The sequence below is a fragment of the Carcharodon carcharias genome, chromosome 10 (assembly GCF_017639515.1).
Source record: "Carcharodon carcharias isolate sCarCar2 chromosome 10, sCarCar2.pri, whole genome shotgun sequence".
NCBI classification, from domain to species: Eukaryota; Metazoa; Chordata; class Chondrichthyes; order Lamniformes; family Lamnidae; genus Carcharodon; species Carcharodon carcharias.
The window spans coordinates 151,594,258-151,607,034 of NC_054476.1; the positions used below are offsets into that span (position 1 = coordinate 151,594,258).

General features: G+C 45.4%; 1 protein-coding gene across 1 annotated transcript in view; it reads left to right on the forward strand.

Annotated features, from left to right (window-relative positions):
- Nucleotides 1-12,777, forward strand: part of nxn (nucleoredoxin) — a 229,165-nt gene that overhangs the window by 148,374 nt on the left and 68,014 nt on the right. Inside the window, exon 5 of the mRNA XM_041198421.1 lies at nt 5,565-5,671. Within this exon, the coding sequence (XP_041054355.1) occupies nt 5,565-5,671 (107 nt within the window). The remainder of the gene's footprint in view (nt 1-5,564; nt 5,672-12,777) is intronic.

The following is a 12,777-nucleotide window of genomic DNA, read 5'->3' on the forward strand; positions in this document are numbered from 1 at the left end:
CATTAATCTGCATCTCTCCCAAGTTAGAGATCCTGACAGATTTTTGTGCTCTGATTTAGGATTTATCTATCTGTCAGGCAACGGAGCAAAGCAACCATCCTTTCCATACGTCCCGGCCCAAGAAATTCAAACTGGTCGAACTGGCAAATATAAACACAAATAGGACCGAGCTGCTTAAGCTAAGTAGCCAAGAATTGTGGGCTGCTCGTTTCCCTAGGGTCACAGGTGGACACCCTTGATTAACCTTGTGAGGAGCAACTCTGAGCATGACCCACAATTTTCCATGACCCATAATAACCCAGCATGTATAGCAACATTAGGAGCAGGAGTAGGCCATTCAGCCCCTTCGAACCCACCGTATCCTGGCAAAGCCACTAGTTCAATCGACATCACATTATATAAAGCACTTACAGAAAACATTATTAAGATGACCCCTGTGGGCATTGGATGGTCGACGATCAGCAGCCTGACTCCATTCAACCCCAAATTTTGCTCCATATCCCTCGATCGCCTTACCCTTATTAAGCTTGTGTGAGTTCTGATTGAGCCAAGGCAACTAATTTATAGTTTCAAAAAAGGCGGATGCTGGAAATCTGAAATGTAAACAGAAAATTCTAGAAGTGCTCAGCATCTGTCGGTAGCATCTGTGGAGTTGGAAATCAAGTTAACATTTCGGGTCAGTGATCTGTCATCAGAACTAGAACAAGTAATGGGTTTTAAGCAAGTAGAGAGACTTGGCAAAGCGGGAGGGGAGGAAAGAACATAAAGGAAGGTTTGTTTGCTTGATTAATACCAGGAATGGGTGGATTGTCTTATGTGGAATAGCTCATATTCACTGGAGTTTAGAAGAGTAAGAGACAACTTGAATTGAACCTTTAAGATCCTGAGGGGTCTTGTTGACAGGGTGGATGTGGAAAGGATGTTTCCTCTTGTGGGAGAATCTAGAACTAGGGGTCAGTGTTTAAGCTAAGGGGTCACTCATTTAAGAAAGAGATGAGGATACATTTTTTCTGAGGGTCGTGAGTCTTTGGACCTCTCCTCAAAAGGCAGTGGAAGCAGAATCTTTGGATATTTTTAAGGCAGAGGTAGATAGATTCTTGATCAGCAAGTGGGTGAAAGTTTATCAGGGGTAGGTGGGAGGTTACAATCATATCAGCCAGGATCTTATTGAATGGCGGAGCAGACTCGAGGGGCCGAGTGGCCTCACTCCTGCTCCTCATTCGTATCTTCATATGTGATGGGGTGGAAGGCAGGAGAGATTGAATGACAAAAGGAATAATGATGCAAGGCAAGAGCAGGATGGCAATGCGACAAGTAAAGAAACAAAACAGGTTACTAAAGCAAAATAACTGCAGATGCAGGAAATGTAAAATAAAAACAGAAAATGCTGGAAATGCTCAGCAAGTCTGACAGCATCTGTGGAGAGAGAAATAAAGTTAACTTTACAGGTCAATCTTTTGTCAGAACTCGACAAACTAAACAAGTTATAGTTTTAACAAAAACAAAAACAAAAAACAAAAACAAAAACAAAAAAACTGTGGATGCTGGAAATCCAAAACAAAAACAGAATTACCTGGAAAAACTCAGCAGGTCTGGCAGCATTGGCGGAGAAGAAAAGAGTTGACGTTTCGAGTCCTCATGACCCTTCGACAGAACTTGAGTTCGAGTCCAAGGAAGAGTTGAAATATAAGCTGGTTTAAGGTGTGTGTGTGGGGGGCGGAGAGATAGAGAGACAGAGAGGTGGAGGGGGTTGGTGTGGTTGTAGGGACAAACAAGCAGTGATAGAAGCAGATCTCTCCTCACCGTCCAAGGACCCAAACACTCCTTTCAAGTGAAGCAGCATTTCACTTGCATTTCCCCCAACTTAGTCTACTGCATTCGTTGCTGCCAATGTGGTCTTCTCTACATTGGAGAGACCAAACGTAAACTTGGCGACCACTTTGCAGAACACCTGCGGTCTGTCCGCAAGAATGACCCAAACCTCCCTGTCGCTTGCCATTTTAACACTCCACCCTGCTCTCTTGCCCACATGTCTGTCCTTGGCTTGCTGCATTGTTCCAGTGAAGCCCAACGCAAACTGGAGGAACAACACCTCATCTTCTGACTAGGGACTTTACAGCCTTCCGGACTGAATATTGAATTCAACAACTTTAGGTCGTGAGCTCCCTCCCCCATCCCCACCCCCTTTCTGTTTCCCCCTTCCTTTTTTTTCCAATAAATTATAAAGATTTTCCTTTTCCCACCTATTTCCATTATATAAAAAAAATTTTTTAAAAAAAAACCCACTAGAGCTATACCTTGAGTGCCCTACCATCCATTCTTAATTAGCACATTCGTTTAGATAATATCACCAACTTTAACTTTAACACCTATGTGTTCTATTGTACTATTGTCGTTGACATCTTTTGATGATCTGCTTCTATCACTGCTTGTTTGTCCCTACAACCACACCCCCCCCTCCACCTCTCTGTCTCTCTATCTCTCCACCCCCCACACACACACCTTAAACCAGCTTATATTTCAACTCTTTCTTGGACTCGAACTCAAGTTCTGTCGAAGGGTCATGAGGACTCGAAACGTCAACTCTTTTCTTCTCCGCCGATGCTGCCAGACCTGCTGAGTTTTTCCAGGTAATTCTGTTTTTGTTTATAGTTTTAACAGTTGCCAAGATTAATATTTCTAGAACTCCAAATTTTCTGTTTCCGATCACCTTATAACAGAGATGAAGGGGGAAGGAGGCGTTGGAAAGGCTATCTTTACTAAAAAATAGATAAGGTACCAGGACCGGATGAGATACATCCAAGGGCACAGAGGGAAGTGAGTGTGGAAATTGCAGAGGCACTAGTGATAATCTTCCAGTCTTCCTTAGACACAGAGTTGGTGCCAGAGGACTGGAGAATTGTGAATGTTACACCCTTGTTCAAAAAGGAGTGCAAGGATAAAGCCGGAAACTACAGACCAGTCAGTTTATTCTCAGTGGTAGGGAAATTTCAGGAAACTATAGTTCGGGATAAAATCAATAGTCACTGAGACAAGTGCAAGATAATTAAGGAAAGTCAGCATGGAGTCATTAAGGGAAAATCATGTTTAACTAACTTGCTGGAATTTTTTGAGGAAGTAACAGAGAAGGTTGATAAGGGAAACACTGTTGATGTGGTGTATATGGATTTTCAAAAGGCATTTGATACACTGCCACACAAAGACTTATGAGCAAAATTCTAGGTCATGGAATAAAAGGGAAAGTAGGGGAGGCAATGAAGCAGTGGTATTGTTGCTGGACTAGTAATCCAGAAACCCAGGGTAATGCTCTGGGGACCTGGGTTCGAATCCCTCCATAGCTGATGGTGATGGCTACGAAACCATTGCCAATTGTTGTAAAAACCCATCTGGTTCACTAATGTCCTTTAGGGAAGGAAATCTGCCCTCCTTACCTGGTCTGGCCTGCATGTGACTCCAGATTGACTCTTAAATGCCCTCTGAACAAGGGCAACTCAGGATGGGTAATAAATGCTGGCCTAGCCAGCAACGCTCACATCCCATGAATGAATTTTTAAAAAATTGGCTGAGTGACAAGAAACAGAGAGTAGTGATAAATGGTTGTTTTTCAGATCAGTGGAAGGTTGTAGTGGATTTCCCCAGGGATCAGTGTTGCAACCCTTGCTTGTCCTGATATATATTGATGACCTAGGCAGGGCATAATTTCAAAATTTGCAGATGATATGTGGCCAACTGTGAGGATAGTCTTAAAACTTCAAAAAGGACATAGACATGTTTGTGGGTTGGGCAACCAAGTGACAAGTTCAATGCAGAGAATTGTGAGGTGATTCATTTTGGCAGGAGAAATATAGTGAGACGTTATAAAATAAAGGGAGAGCTTCTAAAGGAGGTGCAGGAACCGAGGGACCTCAGTACATAGATCATTGAAAATGGCAGGGCATGTTGAGAGAGCAGTTAATAAAGCATATAGTATCTTAGGCTTTATTAATAAGGGCATTGAGTATAAGAGTAAGGAGGTCATATTGAACTTGTACACTAATTAGGTCTCATCTGGTGTACTGCATCCAGTTCTGGGCACCATACTTGAGGAAGGATGTGAAGGCACTGGAGAGAGTGCAGAGGAGATTCACAAGAATGATTCCAGGGATGAAGAGCTGTAGCCAAGAGGATGGATTGGAGAGGTTGAGTCTATTTTCCTTGGAGAAAAGAAGGCTGAGAGGAGACGCGATAGAGGTATTCAAGATCCTGAAGGGTATGGACAGGGTAAATAGTGAGAAACTGTTCCCACTCAAGAGAACATCAAGAACTAGAGGGCACAGATTCAAAATAATTGGCAAAAGGAATAAATGTGAAGTGAGGAAAAATTTTTTCACCCAGAGGATGGTTGGAGTCTGGAGCAAACTTCCTAGAAAGGGTGGTGGAGGCAGGTTCGATTGAGGTACTCAAAAGGAAATTGGATCGCTGTCTGAAAAGAGAGAATGTGCAAGGTTACAGAGGTAAGGCAGGGGAGTGGGACTAGGTGGAATGCTCTTTCAGAGAGCCAGTGCAGACTCGATGGGCCGAATGGCCTCCTTCTGCACTGTAAAGATACTCTGATACTGTGAAACAACGACTGGTGTTTTGGATTCTTGTTTAAGCTTAAGTAGTCCTACAGGGCACCACGTATACTGGGGACTGGAGCCACTCTGTGTCTGGATGTAGTCAACGGGTGTTACTGCTAAATATATTGCTGATATCTGGCGATGCATTCCCCTCCAAGCCACTCACCAGCCTGACTTGGAATTATATCGCCGTTCCTTCACTGTCGCTGGGTCAAAATCCTGGAACTCCCTAACAGCACTGTGGATGTACCGACTGCAGCGGTTCAAGAAGGCAGCTCACCACCACCTTCTCGAGGGTAATTAAGATGTGCAATAAATGCTGGCCCAGCCAGCGACACCCATGTCCCATGAACGAATTTTTTTAAATTTCAAATGCTTGGCGGTATTTGTAAAAAAAAAAAAATGTCAGGGTGAAGAGACAGAAGGCGGGTGTGTCTCGTTCTGTGACCCGAGCCCTCATCCTGTACACCAAGGCCAGGATTTTATGGCCCCTTCCACCCAGTGGGATAGTACGGTCCCACCAAACTGAATGGAGATTTAAATGGTTTGCCGCATCCGCCAGAGTGGGGTGTGAGGGGGTGAGGAGAGACACGCCGGCGGAAAGGCTGTCAAATCCTGGCCCAGCTTTTTTTTTTACATCTACCTCTGCCTTAGTAGCGTCTTTGAAGGAAGCAATGAGGACAGTGCTGTGGAGGGTGGGGGTGGGGGACAGTGAAGATGGAGGTGGCTGGGAGATGGGGAAAACCATTGTGGGGAAATGTCATGGGGAGTCTCTAGCACCTCCTGGTGGTCGGTCACGGGATATATTTGTGGTGGTCTTTTAACGTCTGCTGCCTCTTGAACTGCAGGTCTCAGCCAAGGCAGTACACCCACTTCCCTCCTCCCCTCACTTCCCCCTCGCTTCTGAAGCGTTGTTTAAAAAAGAACATCATAAAACTTAATTCCTGCCATTCTTCATCCTCTCAGGTCAGAAGACTCCTATAAACAGTATTTCAGCGAGATGCCTTGGATAGCGGTACCATATACTGATGAAGCCAGGAGGTCACGGCTCAATTGGCATTATGGCATACAAGGTACTTGTAGGAAACGCTGCTCCCTGTGAGCACTGTGTGTGTTTTGTGCTTGTTTTTTAAAATTGCTATTTTCTTCCTCACTCGAACATGAAATGTCAATTTAACTGAATGTGTTCTCTACATGAAGGAGATGCTGCTGTATTGTAAAGCTGCAGTGGAAATCCTGAAGTTCAAAATGTTAATTCCATAAACATCACGCTTAAGCCCCAAAACACATGATGTTATTTTTCAAAACTGCACAGTAAGTTGCTTCTGTCTGCTTTCAACCTAGTGCAGCCAGTGAATGTGCAACTTTGTTTTCTCTTCTTGTCCATCGACACTTTAGCATTTGAGCTTGAGGTGTCTCATTGTGGGTTATTTAGTCCCATAACAGGAACAGGAGGAGGCCATTCAGCCCCTCAAGCCTGTTCCGTCATTCAGTTAGATCATGACTGATCTGTATTTTAACTTCATCTGCTCACCTTGGTTCCATGGTCCTTAATACCCCTTGCTTAATGAAAACCTATCAATCTCAGCTTTGACATTTTTCAATTGACTCTCCAGCCTCAACAGCTCTTTGGGAGAAGAGTTCCAGTTTTCCACTACCCTTCCTGACATTACCACTGAATGGCCCCATTCTTAATTTTAAGGTTATGCCCCCTTGTTCTGGACTCCACCAACCTCCCAACCAGAGGATATAGTTTCTTTATATCAAAATCTTTAATCATCTTTAACCTCAATTAGATCGTCTTTTAATCTTCTATATTTAAGGTAATACATGCAAAGTCTATGCAACCTGTCCTCACAGTTTAGTCCTTATATCGTTCTAGCAAATCTGCGCTGCACCCACTAAAAGGCCAGTATATCCTTCCTGAAGTTTGGTGTTCAGAACTGAACAGTACAAGAACCATTGAAATGAATATTAGTTCACAATTTCCAAAGTTAGAGTCCAATGAGAAATTCTTCCGTGTAAGTGTTCGAGTTCAGCTGGCTGAAGACCAGAGTTGTTGTATTCGCTTTTCAATTGGTGCTGACTGCAAGATGAAGTAGGTACGCAAAGACTGGGTTGGTTCCGTGGGCAGTGGTACAAAATCTTCCAGCAGAAACAGGTTTCAAGGTACAGGCTGTTGTTCTGCCTGGAGGGTTCTGCTTCTTGGTGGTTCCCCAGCTGGATGTTACAGCAAACTGACTATTTCTCTGTTTTCAAAGGCATATAGGGATTTCAAAATGGTCCCTTCCTTCTCCACAATGACTTCAAAAGGGATGTTTAAACAACATCTGGAATTGGCTTTGATTTTAGGACTGATAATGTCCCAGTCATTAGTTGTTGAATGAGATACCATCCATATTGAAGGTCTGGTGTTGGAATGCTTTTGTTTAGGTAGACCCACTGACTCCACTAGTCAGGTGAGTTCATCACATGCAAATGACATTCCTTTTGAAATGGGCCTGGTCAGTCGCAGGTGTGACATGAATCTGTTAGCAGCTCTGTCGACAAAACGAGTTCTGATGTGCAAGTCTCCTGGCTTTTTGTGATTGTAAGGGGCGTGTACAATGAGGTGTGAGATTCCAGAAACTGAGCAAAGACTTTTGTTCTTGTAACCTCTAGGGATAGCTCCCAGACAAAGGGCCAACCTGATGGTCATGTGACTTGTAGCAGCCATCTTTTTAGTTCAGCAGGAAATCCATTTAAAAAAATATAGCAGTAAGAATAAAGTTTTGAACATAAGGTGTTGAGTTCTTCTCATATTGTACTTTTTGTGTCATCTAACCTGGTACCACCAGCACACTTCAATATGCAGTTTCCTCTTACTTCATTCAGACATAGTTTGATCTTACTTCAACCAAAGTAATTTGTAAATGGACTGAAGTCTTAAACTCTATATATTAAGTTCAAATTTATGTCCCATTAATTTGAATATGTCATAGAATAATACAGCACAAGAAGGAAGCTATTTGGCCCATCATGCTTGTGCTGGCTCTTTGAAAGAGTTACCCAGTTAGTTGCATTCCCTTGCACTTTGCTATAAACCTGTAGTTTTGTTTATCTTTTTTCAAGTTTTTTTTTCCCAATTCCTTTTTGAAAGTTATCATTGAATCTGCTTCCACTGCCCTTTTAGGCAGTGCCTTCCAAATCATTGTTCACTACATTGAAGTATTTGCCACCATACCTTCCTTTCGTTCTTTTGTAACTTCTGTACACTGCAAGCCACAGATGTTAATGGTGCTTTTTACAAAAGCCCCTTCCAAGTATTTGGAAATTTGGAAACAGAGTGTGAGAAGTGAATGGAACTAAGTTGTCTGGGCTTTGTGCACCAGATTACTTGGCCTTAAGGACTGGAAATCTAAACGGCACAGGACAGTGGTTTATATATCAATCTTGCCTCAGGAAACACATTCTCACCAGAGTCACTGGGCCCAAGTCCCAATTCAGGATTTGAGCACTTAGTCGAGGCCACTAATGTGGCTTAGTTAGTAGCGCTCTTGCCTCTGGATCACAAGGTCCTGGGATCAAGTCCCACTAGAGCACAAAAATGAACGTTGCCACTCTAGTTCAGTGTTCAGGGAGTGCCGCACGGTCGCTGGTGCTGTCTTTCAGATGAGATATTAAACCGAGGCCCCACTCTGCCAGCTTGGGTGGATGTAAAAGATCCCATGGCACTATTTTGAAGAAGAGCAGAGGGGAGTTCTATCCAGTATCACAGGGCCAATATTTATCCTTCAGTCAACATCACTAAAATAGCTTACTTGGTCATTGTCACATTGCTGTTTGTGGGAGCTTGCTGTGCACAAATTTGCTGCCAATTTTGCTGCATTACAACAGTGACTACACTTCAAAAGTACCTCATTGGCTGCAAAGCACTTTGAGGCGTCTCGTGATCATGAAAAGTGCTATATAGATGCAGGGCTACACTGCCGGCTGCCTTTCAGATGTGATGTTAAAGCTATAGCCTCAGGTGGATATAAAATATCCACTCGCATGTTTTTGTGCAACATTAAAGCTGCTATGTAAGGGTAAGTTGTCAAACTATTTGGGAGATGGTGGCTTAGAGGTAATGTCACTGGACTAGTAACCCAGAGGCCCAGGCTAATGCTCTGGGGACACAGGTTCAAATCTCACCGCAGCAGCAGGCGTAATTTTAAATTTGATTAATAATCTGTAATTGAAAAGCTCGTCTCAGCAATGGTGACCATGGCCAGGATTTTACATTGCCAATCGTGGCGGGCATCATGGTCTCACCAAGGTCCTGTACAGCTGCAGTAAGACATCCTTGCTCCTGTACTCAAGTCCTGTTTCATTGAAGGCCAACATACAGTTTACCTTCCTAACTGCTTGCTGCACCTGCATGCTTGCTTTCAGTGATTGGTGTACAAGGACATCCAGGTCCCTTTGTACATCAACATTTCCCAACCTAGCACCATTTAAATAATACTCTGCCATTCTGTTTTTCCTACCAAAGTGGATAACTTCATACTTATCCACATTATACTGCATTTGCCACATGTTTACCCACTCACTGAACCTATCTAAATCACCCTGAAGCCTCTTAACATCCTCCTCATCGCTCACATTCCCACCAGGTTCCATGTCATCAGCAACTATTGGACAAACAGACAAGCTTGAGAACCCCCTTGGAAATGTGGCCATTCACCACTCACAGAGGAGAAGCCTCTGCACCCCCTAAATTAATCTCCTGTAGACACTGAACGTCAACCCTCATGTTTAGTCCAAACAGCATAGTCTTGGAGTGCAGGTAATAAAGATCCCAGTGCCTGGGCTGAAAGTAGAACATCCAGGCACCTGGCCCAAGCTATTGCCAGTCGACCTTGTGGGCTGGAGGGGTGTGGTTTGTGGTGAAACTTCTTGCACACCCCGCACGGGGCATCATTTCATTGACCCTGTAGTGAAGAGACTACCAGGAAATTGGAGCCTGTGTTATTGCTGCCCACATTATTGGCTACAGGCAGGAGAGCAGAATGAGAAGAAGTCAACAGGAGTGCCTGGCTCGCCAAAGGGAGGAGCAAAGCCCTCAAGACCTCTCCACACGCAGAGGATGACCCTCAGAGTGCAGTCATTCGTAGTCACCTCGCTAGACCCAGGGTGTATAGATGTCGCACGTGTTTTCCACAGATGAGTGAGACCCTGTGTCGCAGACACTTCCACATGTCAAAGGATCTGGTGACTCACATTTGCCACATTTCTGCAGGATTTGGCGCCATGGGGACTTGGAGGGCATCCATTGCCAGTGGCTGTGAAAGTAACAGCCGCACTCAACTTCTACACCAGTGGCTCCTTCCAGTGCTCCTCTGGGGACCTCTGTGGCATCTCCCAAGCGTCCACCCATAAATGCATCCAGGAGGTCGCAGACGCCCTTTTTGCAAAGGCCCCCAATTTTGTCAATGCCAACAGAGATCAAGCAAGCCAGGACGCAGGAGCACGGGGCTTTGTAGATCTTTCCGGTTTTCCACAGGTGCAGGGTGCCATCGACTGCACTTACGTGGCTACAAAAGCTCCCCGGCAACAGGCAGTCCAGAACGTCAACCAGAAAGGCTACCGCTCACTCAGCGTGCGACCATAACAAACTTATCATGCAGATGTGCACCAGATTCCCAAGAAGCGTCCACGACTCGCACATCCTGAGTAGGGCTCCGATCCTCGAGATCTTCGAGGGACCACACTTGATGCAGGGTTGGCTCCTTGAGGACGAGGGTTACCCGCAAAGCACAAGGTTCATGCTGAAACCCAGACATTGGTGGAACACACCATAGGGATCCTGAAAATGTGATTCTGATGCCTGGACAGACCTGGTGGAGCGCTCCAGATCACTCCCCACAGGGTCTCACGCATCATCGTGGCTTGCTGCACGCTACTCAACCTGGCGCTACAAAGCTGGGGGAGGACTTGACAGATGATGAGATGGGGGAGTTGCACACCTCCTCCAATGAGGAGGACCTTGAAGGGGATGAGGGTAATGAGGTCTTGGAAGCCGAGGAGGCAGGCAAAGAGGCCATTGCACAGGCCAGATGAGGCAGCCACACTCGTGAGGCCCTCATTGCTGGCAGATTTCAGGAGGAGGATGACAAGATGCACTGAGGATCCTCCTGGACAGCTCTCCTCCAGCATGACCACCAGCACAGCCACTCCTCTCATTACGCTCATGAACCTCTAGATGACAGTGTATCGTTCACATAGCCCTGATGCTGCGCAGGATGAGCAGGCCTCGAGGGCATGTGTCCATGCCGAGATGAGGTGCTACCTGGAGGAGGTCATTCCAGCACCAGACATCAGAAAGTGCTGCCTCTTCATATGTCCATCCAGCATCCCAGTCACAGCAGCACCATACAAAACGCAGGGGCACTTGCACGATCCTCAGTGGCTTAGTGCCTGCACACCTTCAATTTGGCAAGGCTCTTCATGGAGGTCCATTTGAACCAACGCAGCCACGCACGTTGTGTTACATTGACTGTGTCACACAAACCTAACAGCTGGGACATGGCAGCCAATGGAACACCACTGCTGTGACTGCGCTTAGCGATGACTCAGCCAGCTGTGACACACTCCCCGAAATGACAGTGATACCCGGCAGCTGAAGTTAGAGATCCTGAGCTGCATTTCTCTTCACCTTAATATGGAGGCGGAGTACCTGAGCGTGACAAGGTCAGACACTTGGATAAAAGCAAAATACTGTGGCTGCTGGAAATCTGAAATAAAAACAGAAAATGATGGAAAAGCTTTCTGAAGAGGAGTCATATGAACTCAAAACATTAATGCTCTCTCTCTCCACCGATGCTGCCACACCTGAGTTTTTCCAGCATTTTCTGTTTTTACTTGAGGTCAGACACTTGGCTGCCTGATATTGAGATGCTTCCTCTTACATACAACCAATGTGCCCTCATGGTCAGCCCTGACCCCATTGAGGCCCAACATGTTCAGAGAACATGAAGCCCTCAAGGGCATGCACCATTGCTAATGAGGAGCGCTGTTCTGCTTCATCACGTACTCGCTCCTATCCCTTTGCGGCCCTCCACCTGTCTGAAGCAACGATGTGCAATTCCAGAGCATGCCTAAAGGCTGTTTTGGCTTCCAGAAATCACCATTTGGAAGTAGCATCAGTAACCTCCTGGAGTGTCAAAGCAATGAGATGCACAGCACTGTCTACCAACTTTGTGACCAAACCCTTCTCCCCGCAATAGCCACAACTACAGGGAGAGAAATGCTTATGTTTGGGCGTCTCAGCACCTGCACACAAATGTGCCATTGCTTCATCACCTTGAGGTGCCAAGGGGCTCCCAGTTTTTGCTGAGCTCAGTGGATTGTCACTGGGAACATCAGAAACCTGCTTGGCTGAGGGCAGTGCACGTTAGCTCTGAGTATAGGCTCATGTCACCAAAACCCTGCTGAAAGACAGCGGGCAGATGGAGTTGGTTGATACATGAGCCTTCTCTGTGCATTAGCATGTCTCTCCTCAACCATCACACCTTCACCTATCAAGAGTGCAAACGAGATAGGGGCACACCCCTGTCTCAATCGTTCAGAACCAAGAATGCACATGATGGGACCCTACAAGGCATGTGAACAAGGTTCATTCCACAAACACACTTAACATGAAGGTACAGGCATTACTGATATGGAGCATTATGTTGAAATGGGCTACTCACTGTGGTGAGAAGGTAGCACACCGCACAGAAGAGAGGCCCAGAATAGAGACCATTGCTACAAGTGGTTGCAGGAACCAAGGTTCCACACGTGATTGACAGTAACACAGCTCATCGTAAGGAGGGGTCATAGACAAGAGGAGATATGAAATGATTGCGAGTCTGTTTATATTTGTGAACATTGTATACATGTGGTTGCTAACGTAGTGCAACTACATCTCCTTCACAAGCTTGGCCTAAATAGCCAAGTGGTTATGGTACTGGGCTTGCAACTCCAAGATCAAGAGTTCAAATCTCACAATGGCAAACTATGAAAAACTGTCACGAGCTGTCAGAGAACCTATTGCTTGGCCTAAATAGCCAAGTGGTTATGGTACTGGGCTTGTAACCCCAAGATCAAGAGTTCAAATCTCACAATGGCAATCTATGAAACAATGTAATTTCATCTGAAAAAACAGATGGAAATGTGT